Source organism: Mastigoproctus giganteus, chromosome 11, assembly GCF_048544385.1.
Source record: "Mastigoproctus giganteus isolate SK-2022 chromosome 11, ASM4854438v1, whole genome shotgun sequence".
Classification (NCBI taxonomy): Eukaryota; Metazoa; Arthropoda; class Arachnida; order Uropygi; family Thelyphonidae; genus Mastigoproctus; species Mastigoproctus giganteus.
In genome coordinates, this window is record NC_143585.1 from 59,604,092 (window position 1) to 59,626,840 (window position 22,749).

At 35.4% G+C, this 22,749-nt stretch overlaps 1 protein-coding gene across 1 annotated transcript in view; it reads left to right on the forward strand.

The window, feature by feature from the left end:
* LOC150078036 (uncharacterized) overlaps window positions 1-22,749 on the forward strand; it is a 321,641-nt gene that overhangs the window by 191,095 nt on the left and 107,797 nt on the right. Inside the window, exons 13-14 of the mRNA XM_090384437.1 lie at window positions 8,641-8,760; window positions 19,012-19,222. Of these exons, the coding sequence (XP_090240563.1) occupies window positions 8,641-8,760; window positions 19,012-19,222 (331 nt within the window). The remainder of the gene's footprint in view (window positions 1-8,640; window positions 8,761-19,011; window positions 19,223-22,749) is intronic.

Here is a 22,749-nt window from a genome sequence, read left to right on the forward strand (position 1 = left end):
TGTATGGTACTCCATTCCTGCACAACTTTTTCAGCATCTTGTTCTATCCATGCCTAGATGAATTAAGGCTGTTTTGAAGGCTAAAGGAGGCTCAACATGCTACTAGGTAGGTGTACCTAATAAAGTGGCAGCACAGTGTATATTTAAGCAGGGACTGTCAAGCTAATCCATTGTGGGTTGGCAAAGGGTGAGTACCAAATTTATTCCAAATTTTTATATTTTTACTATACATGTGAAGCTTTTGATTGTACAAATTTTATAATTTATTTCATATATTTTATTTATACAGTATTTCATTTGATTTTATTAATGCAATACATGTAAATATCAATTAATATTAAAGAGTTTTTAAATGCATTTAAGTCAGTGTAGCACAGAATTAATATGTATCATATCTGCAACCTAAGAGTTCTTTCAACAAATGCAAACCTACCTTTTCTCTGTCAGTAAGAGCTAGCAAGTATTACAAAAATTTACCAAATATAATTAAAATTTATCTACACCAGATAGACCAATAGAGGCAAAAAAAGGATGTAGGTTAATAATAAATAAATGTATTACAATTACATAAATGTTGAGAAACAAATTATGCCATTTGATATGAATTATTAGAGAATTTACAAAAGATGGGTTATAATTGACTAATGTGTTTTTTATATAAACATTTTCTTGCCAATCAAATTTTATCATTTTTTGAAATCAAAATTACTAGCACATAAAATTGTGACTTTTATAGCACATAAAGAGGGAAAAAAGCCTCCATATCATTTAACTTTTCCATAAATTTCAACAAAATTATATGTTTTAGGATGCAAATTTTTAGTTCCTATTATTGAATACTTTGGATTCTTTTAAAAGATAACAAAATTTAAAGTAGACAGGATGATTTCTTGGCACATCAACATCTGTTCATAATTTTTCAGGTCATGTGGTCCTACATAAGATGTTTATCATTTTGTATTATACTTGGACAAATATGCGATCACTTTGCATGTTGCGTATGCAAAATCCATGATTGATTTGATTCGAAAAATTGTGGAATTTTTTCCTCTACCTGAAATTAACTAACTACATATCTCTAATGAGTTAATTTCCTCTCTGGATTCAAATCTCTAATGGGATTTGAATCCAGACATTTCCAAACAAGAATTGGCAAACCCACTATACTGTCATGGAGAATGTGAAGATAATTCAATTATTGTTAGCATGTGGAAAATTAGCCTTAGAAATTAAATCCAATGGTGGACAATAAAAAAGGAATAACCTAAAATTCTGGAATTTACTTCACAATTGCTTACATATTAATGAATGAGATTAATTGAAAAGTGGTGTGATGTTAAAATCTGGTTAAAATTAAATTGCATAGAGGAAAGTGCACCTTACTTAATAGTCATCATATGAGCTTCCCCCATATAAAATCACTGTTGAACCAAGAGTCTGACTTTTGAGATATGGTAAGAAAGAAAGGAAGGAAGGAGAGTTTTTATATATGTGTTTCTAGTTCCCATGGTGCAATTCGATCATGGATTGGAAATTTTATGTTATTCCGATTCCATGCTAGAGAAAAAGTTGTTGGGAGTGTGACTTTAAGAACTGAAAACTGTGTGTTTTGTTTGAACCATTCTGTTACAATTGATTCTAAGAATTGCTAATTTGTAACTGGAAGGTAATTTGATTAGGTTATTGCCAAATCAATTTTTGGCTGAGATCAGTTGAATGGTATTGTGTGTCTAAGCTTGGTGACAATAATCTGATAATTTTAACTGTAGTGCTGGCAATGTAATGTGCATTATGTGCATTGACAGTGTGTTAAATATACTATGTTGTTGTTGTTGTCTGAAATATTATACTTGAAAGTATCTTTTTTCTTGTTAAAATATGTACTGATTTTATTATAAGATGAAAATATTAAAGTAAGGTTATTGCCAGAAAATAAGTTTTTGAGTTGTCTAGTTAATTGACTACAATATGGGAGGATTATTTTTGTGTTTGTAAATGACCAATTTATTGCAAGATGACTTTCTAATCTATTTCTTGCTTCATATATGGTATTTTGAATGAGACTATATGGATATTTCCTTTTTAAGAAGGCATTAGTTAAGTACAGCCAGTCCTCGTGTAGCACGATAGTTATGTTCCTAGAAACCCTCGTGCAATGCAAAATCATGCAATATAAATAACAGGGGAAAATAGGGTTAGTGCCAACCACCCAAGATTGAACACACACAATTGTAACCAAAACATTACCAAACACAATAAATAATCATAATAAAATACGTAAGTATTTTATTACGACTATTATGTAATAAAATATTGCTAATGCTTTTGCTTCTATCGTAAGCAAACTTGTTCTTTGTTTGATCTTCTATCCAAACAGATGACAGCGAGGATACATTCCCTAAAAAATGGCATCATGCTACAGTCCTTGCATTCATTAAACCAGATAGAGATAAAAAAAAACCCACTTGCTATAGACCCATTTGCCTTGACCAGTTGTCTCTGCAAAATTCTTGAAAAGATGGTAAACCGTCGACTGATATGGTACCTAGAAAGTTATAGTCTCATACATGCTGCACAATTTGGTATCTGACAAAACAGATCATCGCTAGATATTCTAGTACGACTTGAGAACTCCATCCGAAATGCATTCCTTAGATCGGAACATCATGTCGTGGTGTGCTTTGATATCAGTAAGGCTTACGATTCCACGTGGAAGTATTATACTCCGTGAATTATTTCAACATGGACTTCCGGGTCATCTCCCAATTTTCATACTAAACTTCTTGTACAAACCCACTTTTCAGGTTAGATTCAAAACTTCGTTATCCCAAGTATTCTTGCAAGAAGAAGAAGAAGTCCCCCAAGGCTGTGTACTCAGTGCTACACTTTTTTTATAATCGCAGTTAACACCATTGCCGAACAACTTCCAAAAAGTATTCATACAGCACTGTTTGTAGATGACCTTAGCATTTCATGTCATGTGAAAGATATGAATACTGTTGAGAGACAATTACAAGTGGCAATAAATAAGATCAGTTCATGGACACAAATTAATGGCTTTGAACTTTGCCCCCAAAAAAGTTGTGCTTCCATTTTTGTTGCCAATGTAAACTTCACCCACATCCGGAACTACAACTGAATGACCAACCAATAGCAGTTCATCCCAGCATACGGTTCTTAGGAATCACATTAGACCATAAACTTACCTTTTTAGAGCATATTAAAAAACTAAGAACATCCTGTCAGCAAAAGCTAAATATCATCCGGGTTCTCTCAGCAACTACGTGGGGAGGTGATCGAGTTACCTTGTTACGATTATACAGAGCCTTAATAAGATCAAAGCTTGACTACGGAGCACCAGTGTATAGCTCTGCAAGACCTAGTGTCCTTTGCTGGCTTGACCTTATCCATTATAGTGCAATACGCATTGCCATAGGAGCATATCACACATCTCCAATACATAGTCTGTATTCTGAAGCACATGAGCTCCCCCCCCCCCTCTCTCTCTCTCTCTCTCTCTCTCTCTCTCTCTCTATCAGAAGACAACAACTTATATTACACTATGCCTGAACACCCAAACTGGCAGATACTTTTCACTCACCAGCATGACATGTTATACCGAAACTGCCCTTCTGCTAACCGTCCATTAGGTATGCAAATAAAATACCTTTCAGAAGAACTTAATCTGTCTTTAAATAATGTTGCAAATATCCTTCCAATTTCCTGTGCTCCTTGGGACATTACTTCACCTTCATGCGATTTATCTCTCCATCAATGGAATAAATCTACATTACATAAAGAAAATTTCTTACAACTTTTATCATGCAGTAGTGGATCAGTTCCCCAACTTCATTGTGTGCATACAGATGGATCAAAGAATGAGGCCCACGTTGGAATTTTCGCAGTTTTTCCGAACATTATTTTGGCCTATGAATTGCCATATGGGTTCAGTATATTTTCTACCGAACTTCCAGATTGCACTGAAGCATATTGAATCCTCCGATATTGTTGTAAATAGTATAATTTTTACAGATTCTTTTAGTGCACTTCAAGCCTCGAAAAACATGAATACCACCCACCCAGTCTTAAAGGAAATAACCTCCTCTTTGCATACTTTATCCAAACTTGGAATAAGCATACACCTCTGCTGGGTCCTTGGACATATGGGCATCCCAGGAAATGAATTAGCTGACAATGCTGCAAAATCGGCCGTCTCAACCCAGTGAAAACTGGAAATTCCCATGTCAATACTATATATCAATAATCCAGGCAAAATGCATGTACCATTGGCAATTATCATGGAAAAATCATTATAACAATAAGCTCCGAAGTATTAAGCCAGATCTTGGGCGATGGCTTTCAAGCTTCAGCTCATTCGACAACAGGAGGTAATATTGGCACGCTTAAGAATAGGTCACTCAAATATCACTCATAGTTATCTAATAAGAGGGGAGATCCCCCTGAGTGTCATCACTGCAACACAGTGCTTTCAATAAAACATATCCTTGTTGATTGCCCAAAATATGAAAGCGAATGCCAGAATCTCTTCACTCCTACCACAACAGAAGACTCTCTTTCACTTACTTCACTTTTAGGCAATAAAACAAATGTCTCAAGCATTTTTACCTTTCTCAAAATGATTAATGTATACCACCTCCTTTAACTAGTTAAAAAACTAACTTGCTGGTACTATTTTTTACAATTATCTCTATCTGACAGGAAATAGCATAAATTCTTACTATATGTATGGCACACTATGGCCAATGCACCTAAGAAATCTCTAAATCAACCAACCAACCTTTCATTTTGCTCAATTCACAATTTCATATATTTTCTCCATCTACTGGCCATAAGTCTTACCGGGGAAACCCAGGTGGGCCAGAGGCCAGAAGACAATGGGGGCCGGTGTGATTTTGACCATAAACGCTAGTATGAGGCCGCTACAAATTTTCCCAGGTAAGAATTTTTGACCCAGTCCACCTCTGTCTATCGATATTGCTGTTTTTTTTTCTCTCTCTCTGAATCTGTAGTGTCTTCACCAGGACACTTCCTTTTCACACCTTTTAAGTATTTTACTCATTTTTAGGGAATAAAGCACAATTACAAAATAAGGAGGCATGCTTGATAGATATAAACAAAGCTGCGCACTTGTAACAACTGAATAAACAACACCGTAAAAGCAGGGACACACTATTAACACCTCACTAGCTCACATTTTATTAAATCCCATTTCTGGGGATCACTACCATAAAACAATAAAAACGATTTCCAATTGCGTTTCTGCTAGTGGAATCTGTTATAAACTGGTAATAAACTCAATCTAATTGCAATTGTGATAATACCGATAGTGGAATCGTGTGGGTTTTTATGTTATTGTAGTGAAATGTTTCCCCTTCACTGATATTAAAAAAAAAACAGAAATACATTTTCAGAATCTTCTCTTCATTCCTATCGTGTTGCGTTCAGTTGGGGTGATTCTGCGTTCGACTACCATTTCTTGTAAACACAGAGATGAGTCGTGCATAAGCAAATGGTTTTAAAAGAGCAAAATGTAAAATTTCATGAAATCCATCCCTAGGAGTTGAGTTATTAAATGTGGATTGGATGGACAGACAAAGAAATATTTGATTTCTATTGGTCCAGTTTTAATGAAACTTAGAATGGGTTAAATATAATATTTCGGGAAAATCCATCTACTGGGAGTTGAGTTATTACATGCAGAAAGATGGATGGACAAAGAAATAATAATTGTTGGATTTCTTTGGTCTGATTTAGTGAAATTTGGGATGACTCAACATAATCTCTGTGAGAGCCTCAAATATAAAATTTCAGGAAATTCCATCCATTGGGAGTCAAGTTATATTATGTGCAAATGGGGGGAGGGAAAGAAAAAGAAATAATTGTCAGATTTCTGTTGTTTTGATTTTAATGATTGGAATCACTACAAGACAAGTTATTACGTATGGACTAACAGACATGGTGAATGCAATAGACATGTTATGCATATTTGCCAATGCCTAAAAAAAAATAAGAAATATTTGTTCTGCGAGTCTGAGTCGAGGCTTGGAAGAAAAAACAGTGTCTGGGCAAGTATATGTAAAAAATGGAATACAGAATTTGCAATAGGGATGGAATAAGTTTGTGAGAGAGAGAGAGAGAGAGAGAGAGAGAGAGAGAGAGAGAGAGAGAGAGAGAGAGAGAGAGAGAGAGAGAGAGAGAGAGAGAGATTAACATAATATTGTGAATATTTTTTGAATAGAGGCAAGTATTTTTAGAGATTGCATCACCTCCCAAAACAATATCTCATTTCGGGATGGATTGATTGGTTGAGAGTGAACAGTGAGAATAAAAGTAAAAATCTGATATAATCTTTAAAATATTCTTTGAACAGGAAATTAATTAAATTGAATAAGAAGGACACACTAGCCTTTATGTCAGCTTATTGAACAAGGTTGAAAAAATTAAATGGGGGGGGGGGAGTCAAGCTCTCAGCAGCCCACATCAATGCCAGAGCTTGCACTTGATCATTAGGCAACACAGAAGTAGCACCCCCCCCCAAGGCAGAATGTGCTGGTACCACAGGAGCTAGTTGTTTGGTGCTTATGTTGTCAGGGAAACAGGACTGCCAGAGGCTAAAGTTCATGATGTTGTAGAGCAGATATCATCCTTTAAGAGCACAAAAGTTGATATTCTTGTACACATTGGCACTAATGACATTAAGAGTAGGAAATTTGCAGACTTACTTGACAAGGTCAATGTTGACAAAAAGTCGTGAGTTAGGATTAAATTTGAAGGTTCTGCAATTATGCCCGGACACAATAGGAGGAAATATATGATGAGAGCCTTGTCAAACAATTCAGCCCTGGAAAGATTGTGCAAGAATCATGGGGTTATTGCATTAATGTAGTGTAATAAAGATATTCTCTCTCTCTCATTGGATCTCCCTTTTTATTCTTATAATTATTTTATAACAGTGAATCATATTAATAATTATTAAATAAATAGTTCAGTAAAATAATTGATGATTTATAAATGGAATATAATCTAAATAAATTTAAAATTATTTCAAAAACTAAATGGGTATAATAATGCGAAATTGAATTAATTTTGCTTGCAAGAAATATTCTTAGTCGTAAATTTTTTTTTTCTTTTATTATATAAATGTGTAATAAAAATTTAATAATACATAATGCTGGTTGCTATTTTTCATTTTGACATCCATGATATCAAAATAAAATTTGATATTTTGATATCTTAGCCTATGGTTTGTCACCAACTTTGGTTGTAGTGCCTAGGTTGAAAAAAACTGTTTTTTATATTAAATCTGTAAAGGGATGTGTGTTCATAGGCTAATTTGTATCTCTTGGAATGCAGTTATGTTGGAAGTCTATTAAAATAAGAATACTACTTCATAAAGGGGGGGGGGGGGGAGGTTACTTGCTCCACCTCAAACTGGATGACTGCAGTTCTGTGGAATCCTGTATTTTCTGATCTCCAACAGGATTTTAACGAATACCTCCCCAAACCCATAGTAAATGGCATCCCTACTTTTTTTTCTTTTTTTTTTTCGTTTCTGGTGACAACAAAATAATTGATTTAACTCAAAAATTTACCATGATAAAAATCATAAAAGGAACTTATAATCATTGGTAGTCATTAACTGGATTCAGATATGACTTTTTATAAATTTTATGTGCAATATCCATTAAATGAGACCTTTTGTCAATCAAGCAAGAGAAAAATGTATAGTTGTCAAGAATATAATAATCTACTTCTAGTATTAATATTAATGGTGGCAAAATCTATTAATTCCACAACAACAGATGGAAGTGTGTTCCAACAATCACCGCCCATTGGCTGAAGGCAAACTTCCGCACATCTATTCTGCAACCACCCTTTCTCAATTTGAATTTATGTCCTTTCTTGTAAATAGTCAGAGCAAGAGGAATAATCCAATCAATGTTGAGTTTGTTCAAGCCATTCAAAGCCTTCACCTCAGTCAGATCACGTTACTTGTGCTTAGTTGCTGAAATTTCCAGAAATTAAGCTGTTCTTCGTAAGAGCGCCACTTCGTTCCTCTCACCAATCTTGTTGCCCTTCTCTGTACCTGTTCCAGCAACTCTATATCTTTCCTAAAATGAGACTTCCAGATGTGTATGCAATACTCAAGATGTAACCTGACTGTTGCCTTATACAATGGGATAATCATCTCTTTATCCTTGCTGACAAAACTCCTGTATATCATTGACAAAACCCCATGATCTGTCTTGGTAGCTTTCTGCACTGCTCAGAGAACTTCATATCAGATTGCACAATTACCTCAAGTTCTTTTTCATTTTTCCTACCCTGATTGTAGTACCACAGATGATATGTTACTTCGGGATTATTTTTACCCATAATGTAGTATCTTTCATTTGTCACTGTTAAACTTCAATTACCATTGCTTAACCAATTGTTACAGGCTGTTATTTTTGGCCTAAATGTGATGAAATCCAGAAGATTATCCAGAAATGTTCCATTTAATGGTTAGTTTAACAAGTTATTTAAAAAAAAAAAAAAAAAAAAATGTTTAATTTGAACCGTTTTGAAAATATAGGAAATAGAAGTTTGTTAAAAACCTTTTTTTGTCTGTTTATGTAGAGATGCACTTATCCTGGCTAGAACTCGACTCCCTCCTTCAGACCCTAAGTTAGTGAAGTTGCTGAGTGAATGGGCCTTAAAAGCAGACAGAGATGCCAGTTATGAGATCTCAGCTAAATGGTAAATTCATAATTTTGGAAAAATTATTTTTTTTTATATTATTGCTAGTGATGTATTTTTCTGTTCATATACAGTAAATGCTGGTTATATCACTGGTTATTGTTTTCAGCCGCTTATTATAATAAAAAATTAAATTCCAAAACCATTTATATTATAAATGCATTAGATAATATGAATCAGAGCTGTAAATCTCAACATATGGTCGAAAAGCGTTGTCAGCTTCAGGAAGGAAAATCGTTTTGAATATTTTCGTTAGATTCTTTTTAATTGCATTAAATTGATTTTTAATTGTTTTAAATTGATTTGAATTGTGTTAAATTGGTTTTTAATTATTTATATTTTACTCTAATGTACCAGTAAGTTGTCGGTTTTTTCGTTTTTTCCATTTTAATTTCTGGAGAGTATCATACGGAAGTGTTCTACGTACTATATTGAGGTAAACTCTTCTTATTATTTTACAAATTATAAAAGTATGACTGTATAAATTCTGATAATTTATACAGTCATACTGCCTTTTATTGTTATCATTTTTCATTTCAATTATCACAGATATTTCATTTCATTTCATTCTGGAAAAATATTTCCAGAACACCTAGAATCCAAATAATATTTATGACCTTGTCCCTTGTTATGCAAAAGTGGTACTTTTTTTTTTTTTTTCTGGGAAAAGCAGAAAAGTGCCTGTAGACAAAAGCAAGTGAGCAATCAAGAAAATTATACTTTTGATATGCTATCAGGATATATGGTTGAGGAAAGGTGCAATCTAACCCACTATTTTAAAGTTTTAACTACATATGTATGACAAGTTATTTTTTCCACAAGTCATCATGTGATCTTACAGTGCGTATGTGCAATACTGTATCAACTGTGTACTTTCTATGAACAAACTTGAGTTAAGTTTGCAACTGATGTCAATCACATGAATTACGAGTAAGAACGATAGGAGGAAATCTTGGATCTGAACAGGAGGGGGGGGGGAATGTAGAAAGAATGAACTTGTGGAAGAACTTCTGAGATGGTTCACAAATGCAGGATTAAAAAATGCTCCTATCATTAGAAATATCCAATGCGAAAATGCAAATGAATTTGCCAATAAACTTAGTATAAACAATTTTAAGCCTACAGATGGGCGGCTAAGCAGGTGGATGGAAAGACACAGTATTGTTTACCAAAACGTCATGGAGAAAACTCAAACTCAATTACAAGTTCAGCACAAAAATGATCGAAGAATGTCTTACCTAATTTATTGGAAGTTTTCAGATGATACAAAGGTGGCAGAGTTTTTAATCACAGTAATGGCAACAGGATCTAGAAATTTTGGGCAGAAGTGGCAACTGAAGTTTAATATTGACAATTGCAAAGTACTGCATATGGGTAGAAGTAAAGCTATATGGTACTACACTTAGGGTGGTAGAAAATTAAAAAGATCTGGAAGTAATTGTGCAGTCAGCTTTGAACTTTTCTTAGCCAATGCAGACAAACTGCCAGGGCATGTCATGGGGTTTTGTCAATGATATACAGGAATTTTGCTAGAAGCGAAAAGGAGGTGATTATCCTTTTGTATAAGGCAATGGTCAGGCCATGAGACTTCATTGCCTCATGGCCGTCTGGAGGCCTCACTTTAGAAAGGATGTAGATTTGCTTGAGCGTGTACAGAAAAGGGCAACAAGATTGGTGAGGGGGATGAAGGGATCCTCTTACCAAGAGAGTCTTAAGTTCTGCAAATTGCAGCAGCTGGAAACTAGGCACCTGCGAGGTGATCTGATTTGAGGTATAAGGCCTTGAATGGGTTGAGCACGCTGAATTCTGATGGGATTCTTCCACTTGCTGAGATTACGAACCTAAGGGGGCATAAATTCAAATTGAGGAAAGACAGTTGTAGAATAGATGTGCAGAAATTTGCCTTTAGCCAGCGGGTGGTTAATTGCTGGAACAAACTTCCATCTGTCATTGTGAAAGTTGATAGCTTAAATAAATTCAAGGAGGAACTGGGAAACATTTAGAGACAATGGTTGTGTGAAATTTTTTTTTTTGGCTGATGCTACATAAGCTCATATGCTTGCTCTCTTGCATCACATTGCTATTGGCCGCAACTTTTGCCCATTTCTACTCCCACCTCTGTCCAAACCAGATGGCTCTGTTGTCACTTCAGCCAATGATAAAGCTGACCTGCTAGCATCCCATTTTTCTTCCAGCTCATGTATTAATGATCTTGATAAAACACCTCCCACCATTCCCAACACGCTCCATTCAGTGACTCCTGTGGTCTTCCGTCAAAAGGATATCAGAAGGATTTTGACGAATCTTGTTGCTAAGAAAGCTCCAGGACCCGATGCTTTTCACCACTTGTTCTCAAAACTTGTGCTCCTGAACTTACTCCTATTCTTTGCCGCCTTTTCTCACTTTCTTATTCCAAAGGTGTTTTTCCTTCTGCTTGGAAATTTGCTCATATCCAGCCAGTTTCTAAAAAGGGTGACAAATCCCTCCCATCCAATTATCGTCCCATTGCAATTACTTCTACTCTTTCTAAAGTAATGGAGAAATCAATTAACCGCCAACTCTTAAACTACCTAGAAACCTTCCATCTGATCGATGATCGCCAGTATGGATTCCGTCAGTGTCGATCCACTGATGATATTCTGGCTTATGTTACCCATTTATGGACTAATTCAATGGAAAGGTTCGGTGAAACACAAGTAGTTGCTCTTGACATCTCAAAGGCTTTTGATCGTGTTTGGCATAAAGGTCTTCTAAACAAGCTTCCATCTTATGGTTTGCCAACTGTTTTTAGTGATTGGTTATCCAGTTTTCTCTCTGATCGCTCACTGAGGGTGATGGTAGATGGCTCTCTGTCTTCTAACTTCTCCACTAATGCCGGTGTCCCCCAAGGTTCAGTTCTTTCCCCCACTCTTGTATATTAATGACCTTCTTCCATTGACTGGAAATCCTATCCATAGTTTTGCCGATGATAGCACGTTGCATTCCACTTTCCATTTTGAGAAACCTTGTCCTGTTCAATCAGCTTCAACTTCTCGAAAACCTGCTACCAATTCCTTAAAAGCCGATCTTCAGGTAATTCTCCAGTGGGGCAAAGACAACTTAGTTAATTTCAACCCTTCTAAAACTCAGTCTTGTCTTATATCTCGCAAAAAGGATTCTTCTGCTCCTATGCTTATCTTTAGTGACACTCCGATTTCTAGGGCAAAATGATATATCTCTTTTGGGGATTACTCTGATTTCTAATCTCTCTTGGCACAAGCACATTGCAAATATTGCTTTCTCTGCATTCAAAAAACTTGGTTTTCTCTTTCGCTCTAGGCATTACTTTTCTTCCAAACAGCTGCTCACTCTGTATAAATCGCAAATCCGCCCTGCCATGGAATATTGTTCCCACATCTGGGGTGGTGCCCCCAAAACCTCCCTCAGGCTTCTTGATTCCATTCAGAAGACGCCAGTTAGGTTAATTAATGATCCATCTATAACAGAGTCTCTCAACTCGCTTTCTCATAGACACACTGTTTCTGCTGCATGCCTCTTCTACAGATACTTCCGTGGGCACTGTTCTTCTGAATTGGCTTCTATAATTCCCGCTCTCTCTTTCAAAACAGTCCGAACACATGCCGCCACCAGCCAACATCCATTTACTGTCCAACTTCAAACTCACAGAACCAACTTTTCATCTTCCTCATTTATTTATTCAACTGCCATTTTCTGGAACAACCTTCCTTCATACGTATTTCCTGAAAATTACAATCAACAGAAGTTCAAGCCCAATGTCAACAAATATCTTCTTTCGTCTTCTCAACTTCCAACCCAAGCACGGTACTAAGTATTATAGGTTCTAATACCTCTCGTGTTTGGGGTTCACATAAAAAAAAAGATGCATGCCTCTATTACTATTACTAATTTAGTTCTGTCTGTATTTTCAACAGTTGTAAAACTGGTATTTATTTTAGAGCAATGCTTGAACATACTTTATTATTATTCAGAAATGAACATTCAACAACTGGAAAAAAGCAGAAAGAAATAGTGCCTGTACTTCTTGTGTGCAATATGACAGGCACATTAAAATAAAAAAGCCTTTTGTGATTTGGAAAGTAAGCATCTACATATCTTTAGAGTTACAAAAAACCTAGCAGTTCAGTATAAGAGCAATACATTCATGGATGAAGTCTCACATTTTTGTGACTTTCTGAAGGAATGGGACTGAGAATTATCACAAGTTAGTAAAAAAAAAATGCACTTACCTTGTATATAACTGTACAGCTCATATTTCTTCCATTGAATACTGTGTCCATAGTGCAACCTTTGGATCAAGGAATTATAAAGATTTTCCAAAACATTGTACACAATTACAGTGCAACGAAAAATTATTGCATAAATTGACTAAAGCAACAATGCCCAACTAAGGATACAGCAAAAAGAATTACCTCATTATATGCAGTGCATATGATTGCTAGTGTAGGGGATTTATTTTCTGAAGAAACAATCAAAAGCTGTTTTTGTAAAGCCAGGTTTATTCAGCCAGATGTCAAAAATATTGATACCAGTAATTCATTTAATATCACACAAATTTTCGATGAGTGAGTAAAAATTGATGAAAATCTTCCAACAATAGGCGATCTGTCAGAAAAGAATATAGTTGATGAAATTATACCAGATAAACCTGACACTGAGGAAGATGAAAATTCTGATAATTAAAATAGAGTTATACCAACAACTAGAGAAATTATGGAGTGCATTAGAACTTATGGGAGGAAAGTGAAGACTACAAATTATTGTACAGGTTAGTTACAAGGACATATTGAAAATTTAACTAATTGTTTAAAACAACAAACATTGGAGAAATATTTTAAATAGGTTTGGTATTTTTATAATGTGTTTTTATATTCATTGTTTATATTCATTGTTTTATATTTATTCATAAAAAAAAAAAAAAGAAAAATCCCTCTGTTTAACATTATCAGCCTCTTAATGTTACCAATTTTTGTAAACTAAATGCGATCACATAAGCAGCATCCATTGTATTATATTTACCCTGAATCTGTTCATATGCACAAATTGATAAAATACTAAACATTTACTTTCCTGTTGGTATTATATAAGATTATTGATGAACAATTTACCAATTCAAGCAAGTTTCTTTGCTCTGGATTATTAGCAAATGATGCAAAAACTTCCCAATTCGCCTATTCATTCCCTCCAGTAGTTTGTCGGTGCCTCCGTAGCCAGGTGGGAAGGAGCAGCAGTGTGTAGCACACACTTCTTGATTAGACCGGGGTTTGAGCCTGTCACCACCAAATACGGAGGATGCAGGAAAGTCAGGGAATGGCTAGCGCATATTCCCGGAGCAATATGGCCTTAGTTGCTAATGCTCCTAAAAACCAAAGCAAACAAACAAACCAGTAGTTTGTCTACTTCTTCCTTGAATTTTTTTTAAGCTATCAATTTACACAAAAACAATGGAAGTTTTTCCAGCAATCAACCACACACTGACTAAAGGTAAACTTTCACATGTCTATACTGCAATTGTTCTTCCTCAATTTTCATTTGTGACCCCATATGTGCAAGAGGAATCCCATCAGCATTGAGCTTGCTTGATCCATTCAAAGCCTTAAACACCTCAATAAAATCACCTTACAGGTGCCTAGTCTCCAGAAGCTGCAATTTTCAGAATGGAAGCCTTTCTTGGTAAGAGCCCTCACCTCACCAATCTCAGTGCCCTTCTCTGCACTCATTCCAGCAGCTCTACATCTTTTTTAAAATATGGCCTCTGGACCTGTATGCAATACTCAAAATGTGGTCTGACCATTGCCTTTACACAGTGGGATAATTATATCCTTATTCCCACTAGCCAAATTCCTGTATATCACTGACAGACCCCCCATGAGCTGTTCTGGCAGCCTGTCTGTGTTGCTCAGAGAACTTCATATCCGACTGCACAATTACCCCCAGGTCATTTTCATTTTCCATTAACCCGAGCGTAGTACTACAGAGTTGGTACTTTACTCTGGGGTTGATGCTGTCCATATTCATTACTTTGCATTTATCAATGTTAAACTTCAATTGCCATTTCTCAGCCTATCTGCATAGCTTTTCTAAATCCTGTTTTACTAGCATTCTGTCAGTCCTGTCATTAATCACCCTGCCAACCTTTATATTTGCAAACTTGGGAATTATGCCTGATGCTTTCATTAGTATCATTGATAAATAAAGAAAATAACAGTGGGCCCAACACCGATCCCCAGGGGGGGGCCCTCTGCTAATAACATTAGTCCATGAAGAGCAGTATCCATTCGTTACTGTTCTCTGTCTCCCACTCAGCTATACCTTCATCCATAGCAGCAAACTTGCCCAACTGCTCCAATTTGTACAGCTATATTTTATGTGCAACAGTGTCAAAAGCATTTCCTGAAATGCAAGTATATGATATCAGAATTATTTTTTGCATCAAGTTCCTTTGATATCACATCATAGTATCACACAAGATTTCTCCAACAAACCCATGCTGTGTTTGAACTATAACTGCAGTCTTGTCTAGATGATCCTGCATTACTTCTTTAACCGATGACTCCATTATTTTCCCCGGAATAGAAGTTATGCTAACAAGTCTGTAAATTACAGGTGTCACCATTTGATTCTACTTTATGAATTGGGAATGCATGTGCACAACTCCATTCTGCAGGGACTGGAGATGTGCATATGTATTCCCAACCCGAATCCTGGGGTGCTCTCATAATTATGGCTAAGGTTTGCTTAATTCCTTCGCTGCTTCCCTTAATATAATTGGATCATCTACCACAGTTGGCTTTCTTATATTTAACTTCATCAGTTTGTCTTTTACTTTCCTCTCAGCTATAACAAAATCATTTACCTCTCTGTTAGTCTTATAAACTTCTGATATCCCCATCCTAAAGAATTCCTCGTGTGAATGTGTATGCAAAATATCATTCAGTTTGTTAGCAACTTGAGCAGAATCATCAATATTCGAACCATCGATACCAAGTGGACCAACTTGATTTCCCTCCTAATGTTTACATAAGAAGTATTTGCTGCTGTTATTTGCATCCTTTGGCAAAGAATTCTCATAATCTGCCTTTTCTTGCCTAACCTCGTTTGTGATTTCATTGCATAGTTTATAGCTACCATAGGCCTGATAATCAGTGTTGCCTGATAATTTATATGCATGTTTCTTCTCTCCACAAGTCTCATCGGTTCATCTGACATCCCTTTAGGCCTATAGCTTGAAGAGCATTTCTTAGTTTTTATGAAAAGCCTAGTAGCTTCTATGATTAATTCTTTGAATGTTTCCCATTTATAATTTTCTGATGGTAACATCACCAGTTGGTCCCACTTTATAGAATTTAAACTCTGTCTGAGACCACTGTAATCACCTTTACAAAAGTAAAAACCCTTCCCTTTACCCTTAATAATGGCAGTTACATCTTTAAGTAAATCCCAAATCAATACACTATAATCACTGCTACCTAGGGGCTTTTCTTCTTCTTTCTGTAGATTTTCTGTGCAGTGATTATTAATATATCAGCTGTGATTATTAATGCGTGAATAATCACTGCTGATAATCAGATCAAGAGTATTACTCCCTCTTGCTGCCTTTCTAACATGCTGCTGTAGAAAACAGGCATCTAGTAAATCCACTGAAGTCTTGCTAGTTTGTGAGTGACCAATCCAAGTTTTTGTTAATATCTGGAAAGTTAAAATCCCCCATTATGAAGACATTCTGATTTACTGACCTACTCTATTTCTTTGTATAGTTGTTCATTGTTTTCATCAAAGTCATTAGACCTAGAACACACCCCTACTCTCATTTTCATTTTCAACTGGATGCACTGCCTTAGATTTTATGTGCTTCTTAACGAAGAGCATAGGCACCTCTGTAGCCTGGAAGGAGCAGCAGTGCGTAGCACACGCTTCTTGATTAGACCGGCCCGTCACCACCAAATACGGAGGATGCGGAAAGGTCAGGGAATGACCACCGCATATCCCGGAGCAATATGGCCTTAGTTGCTAATGCTCCTAAAAACCAAATAACAAACAAACAAGCTTCTTGATTAGACCGGGGTTCGAGCCCGTGCCCACCAAATGCGGAAAGGTCAGGAAATGACCACCGCATACCCTCGGAGCAATATGGCCTTAGTTGCTAATGCTCCTAAAAACTAAATAATAACAACAACAACGAAGTGCATAGCCCCCCCCTCCTGTCCTTTCTGTATGCATTGTACTCCCCATATTCAAATTCTGCATCTCTTATACGTGAGTGATACCATGTCTCTGATATCCCAACAGTGTCGTCATTTTTCATCTCGACTAGCACTTCCTAATTCATCAAATTTATTTACTATGCTCCTAACATTGGTGTACATGCAAGTATACATGCACCTGTTCTTACTTTTAGTTACAAGTAAATATATTACAAGTAAATACAACCCATGTATTTACTTATTTCATGATGACTCCCACCAGTTTTTGAAATCCCCAGCACCTTTCTTTCAATGCTGCTGCTCTTTCCAACAGATTCAGTGCAATCTGCAGCAATTGTTAATCTCTTAGTCTGTGTCCTTTCCCCCCCTCAAATCAGCAATTTTCCAACCCACCTAACACTGCCTTGATCAGCATCAGCAAATAATCTTGCACCCTTTCTATTTAAGTGTATCATAAAAACAGTCTTTCCTGTTAACAAGCACAGATCACGCTAAGAAAAATCTACCCCATGAGTCTTGCACAATCTCTCCAAGGCCAAATTGATTGACAAGGCTCTCATTGTGTCTGGGTAGAAATGCAGACACTTCAAATTTTAACCCTTATATTCGCAACTTTTTTCAATATTGCCCTGTATTTGTTAAGTAAGTCTGCAGATCTCCAACTCTTAATGTCACACAACAGTAACACTTTTTGTGCCCTTAAAACATGATATCTGCTTTACAACATTATCAACTTTTGCCCCTGGCAGACATACCGTGGTCCTATTCCACCTATACTTTTTGCACAATATATTTTCCATTCTCTGACAATAGAGGCACAACAACAACTAGGTCCCGTGGGACCAGCACATCCTGCCTTGGGGGTTGCCGCTGTATTGCTTAATGATCAACTAGCTCTGGCATCGAATGGGCTCTTGAGGGCTTGATGGGCCCCAGTTTAAATCTTTCGAGTGATTATTCTCTAACTTCATGATTATTTTTACCCATAATGCAATATTTTGCATTTGTCACTGTTAAACTGCAATTACCATTGCTTCACCAATTATTACAGACTATTATTTTTGGCCTAAATGTGATGATATCCAGCATATTATCCAGAAATGTTCCTTTTAATGGTTAGTTTAACAAGTTATTTAAAAAAAAAAATTAAATTTGAACTGTTTTGAAAATGTAGGAAATAGAAGTTTGTTATAAACATTTTTTGTCTGTTTATGTGCATTTCCACATTCCAGTGGAAATGTTTTACACCAGGGGGTTGGCAACCTTTTTTGAATTAATTAAAAAAAAAAAAAAAAAAAGAATCCAAAGAGCCGCAGCTCAACCCTTGAGGAGGGGGGGGGTTTAAAAAATGGAATAGTTGGAAGGTGTTTTATTAAAAAAATATATTTTTTGAAATATTTATTAATACAGAACATGAACTATATTTAATATAGTTGATGTTAAAAATATTTGCTCGCAGAAATACGTCGCTTGTCATACTAATTTGCAGTAGTGAAACTACTGTAAATTAGTGTCTATAAACAGTGCCTGTGTACTAAGCACATTTGCCATAAGAAATAAGTTTCAAAAAAATATACTTTTTGAAACCAAAAATGTAACTCCCAACAAATGCTAGAAACTGTTTTAATTTAATTTTATAAGATTGACAAATTCTTGTGTTTTAACAGTAATCATCACTAGATATTTGTTTAAAAATATATATGTGATTATAAATATAGTAGAATTAAATCATGTCTTTAGAACCCTAAGCACATTCTTAAATTCATATTTAGGATTTTATACTGTGTTGACCTTAAAAATTTAGACAATTTTTTAGTTCTTCAAAGGCATCTTATATACTGGAATATAAATAAGTTGCCACTTAAGATTACTAATATCTTAGTACTGAAATTTTTCAGTATTGCCTAATGATAAATTTCAAGCTTATTTTATTTATTTTTTTCTTGTTTTTTCCTAGTTTAAAAATATTAGAAGAATAAATGCACGAATTAAAATATAGAATTATTTTTAAAATATCTTTTTTAAACAGCTATTTAGCCTTGTCTCAACCACAAAGTGCAGCAAAAGTTCTTTCTAAGCAGTCACAACCCAGTTCTTTAAGAACTGCAGCTTTCATTTGTGCAAGGAATCAACAAAGAGAAGAAACTGAAGGATATATTATTGGATGCTTAAAGGAAGCTCTCTATCACAATGAATGGACTTTGGCTAGAAATGCAATTGCTGAACATCCAAGTATGGAGGTATCATAACAAAATTCTTGAAATGTACTTTAATTAAGTGAATTATTAATTGTTAATTCTTGAGAAAGTGATTATTCTGTTGAAAACATATTGTACTGGGAATGGAATCCATTAACATTTGAGAGCTATAGGAGACCATTCATTTGGCAATTTCCCAGCTCTCCCAGTTTTATTTTTAAGTCACTCTAATCATTTTTTACTTACGTATACAACAAACCATTTAATTTTTTTTATATAGTTCTTTAAAAAAGGCTGTTGGAATTCTAAATTGGCATGTCATTTTTTAGGCCTGATGCAGCTAAGTTAGTTATTAGTTAGTTATTTGGTTTTTAGGAGCATTAGCAACTAAGGCCATATTGCTCTGGGATATAAGGTGGTCATTTCTTGACCTTTCCGCATCCTCCGTATTTGGTGGTCACTGGCTCGAACCCCGGTCTAATCAATAAGCGTGTGCTACACACTGCTGCTCCTTCCCACCTGGCTACGGAGGCACCTATGCTGCTAAGTGATCAGGAGTGAGAATGAAGAGCACATGCTCTTTGAGTGGACCACAGTTCAAGCTCATGTGACTGTTAAATACGATTAGTGATTGTGTTCATGATTTATTGTAACCTCCTCTCACCTGATGGTTCTGGAGTATAAAAAAAAAAACTTTAGGCCCAACTTAGCCAAGTGGTCTGGAGAAAGAGTACAGTAGCACATGCTACACACTCTTTGAGTAGGCCATGGTGCAAGCCTGCATGACTACTGAATACTATTAACAATTGTATTAATTGTATTCATTTTAGAACTGGATTTCAAAAAATTATAAAGATTTCAAATAAATTATAGAATGTCTTAATGTACCGTTTGAAATTGACTCAAAGTTTTGAACTTTGAGTCAATTTCAAACATTACATTAAGACATTCTATAACTTATCTAAGTGTCAAATTGTAAGATATTTTAACGATTATTATTTACATCTTATCTGCACAGCTTATCTAATTCTTGTTCCTTAATGCATTTGAACATGTTAGACACAAAATCACACTTTTCCAAAATACTTATGTATTTTACCAACAAACTTCATATTTTATTTTTAAAAAAAAATCTTACCCACAACATAGTTCCTAAATTCGCTCGTGTTTTCCCCAAAAATACTTGAAAAATATATCCCCACATTATACATCAAACCTCGATTGCCATTATACGGGAAGAACTACATAAAAGATTCCGTAAAAAATACCAATTGTTACATCAAATACATCACCTAAGATTTAATCTTAAAAAAGAAATATCACCTGAAACATGAGTAGAGTTCACTATCTTTAATGCAGCACTCAACATCGTAGAACAAAGGCATTTAAAAAAATGGGATACACTTACACAAAAAACACGAACCCCCCTCCCTACAAAGTTCCACTAGTAATATTTCATCACAAACATTTACTGCTGCTGAACTTTCAGGCTAGAAAACGGGTTTAACTTTACTATTAGAGATCACCATTATCCCATAAAAGACTGCATTATAGAATTACAAACTAAAATGGGAAATCACCCCGACAAATGGCACATCATGCACGAAACAAACGCCATTATTAATTCGAAACTCACACCCCAACTTAAAACAACAACTATTAAACATATTACAAACTACGTGAAAATCCTAATATCATCGTACAAAAAGCCGACAAAGGAGGCGCTATTGTAATTTTAGATAAAAGCGCTTATATCGATAAAATGGAACAGATCCTCTCCGACCAAGACACTTATAAAATCGATAACACATATAACCTCTCCAAATGAAAAAATAAACTTGACGTTATCTTAAGGAGATTAAGATCCAATAAAGAAATTAATTTACACACGCTACAACAAATCGGTATACGCAATAACATCCTCCCACATATGTTTGGCATTACCAAATTACACAAACCTGGCCACCCCCTAAGACCAATAGTTTCTTTTAGCAAGTCTGCTTTTGCCAACCTATCTACCTTTTTAGTAAAAATCATATCACCCCTCACAAGATTTTCAAAATTTAAAGTTAGCAATACAAATCAAGCATTCGAACAAATAAATTCTGCTATAATTTCCAGCGGAGACATCTTATCCTCCTTCAATGTTGTTTCTTTATATACAAACGTACATTTACCTTTCATATTACAAGCTTTATGCGAATTCCTAATGATTGACAACACTTTAGCCAATTGCACCTCCTTTACCATTAATAATATCTTAGAACTTACTTCATTTTTACTTGAAGCTAGACACTTTCGGTTTCAAAACAAAATATTCAAACAAATATTTGGCCTCCTTGTGGGACTAGGAATTTCAGTCCCCTTATCAGAGATTTATTTAGCAACTATCGAAAACCAAGTACTACAACCTTACCCTTCAGGGATTAAACTTTATATACGTTATGCAGATGACATACTTCTAATAGGACACAGAACCGCAATTGATAATCTCTTTATTAAATTCAACACAATACATGACAGATTAAAGTGCATGCTCGAAACAGAAGTCGACAACAAAATCAATTTCCTTAACCTTACAATATACAAAACAGGTACCAAACTAGGAACCAGGATTTACAGGAAAAATACACACACAGGGAAATATTTACATTTCGAATTACAATATCTCACAAAAAAGTTCACGACCAGGAAATATCCATTTCAATTGATCCAGCACATAATTTCCGTTGCAAAAAATAATGTCACTAGCTTATCCAAACACAACACAAAAGGGAACACGCACATTATTCTTCCCTATCACAGCAGTCTCGCTAGACAGTTCCACCAAGTGTTCACAGGCACTGATATCACACTTATTTTTTCTTCATACAATAAGTTAGGGTCACTTTTTTTTAATACGTGTAAAGAAACACACAAATACCCAATAAATGACATGAACAATATTGTATATTTAATTAAGTGTCAACAAGGTTGCAAGGCATGCTACATCGGGAGCACTACCACAAAGTACGGTTCCACAAAAACTTCCAACACACGGGCTTACTACCATTACACCCCTTAGTTGATTCAGCCATTACAATTGTAAAATTAAAATCCAGTTTCAAAATCTTTCAATACGAAACCCTCATTATAGAATGGAGCCGCCGTAATACCAAGCTTAACGTCATAAATACGAAACTACCCACCAACCTCTCCCCGGTCTGGAATCTCACGCACTTGAGATTACCACATTTTACAAAGTGCATCATGGGAACTTAGAAGTCTTTAAAACACGTGTTTTCTTCTTACTTTAGTATTGCCAACTGATGACGTTAATACGAAAGTCGGTCGTTCGTGACTTTTGGCTTCACCGGTCTCATATTTTTAAAGTTTAAATTAATTCTTCAATGACAACCAGGGACGAAGTTGTGCACTTCTACTTTCTTGAGCATATTTTAATTCCATGTTCATACAAACATCACAATTTTAACTTATTTTAAACCGCTTTAAGCCTCAAAATTTATTCTTCCATCCTACTCCACGTAACGTAGCAGATTATTAAGCTTTATTATTAAAATCATTAAGCT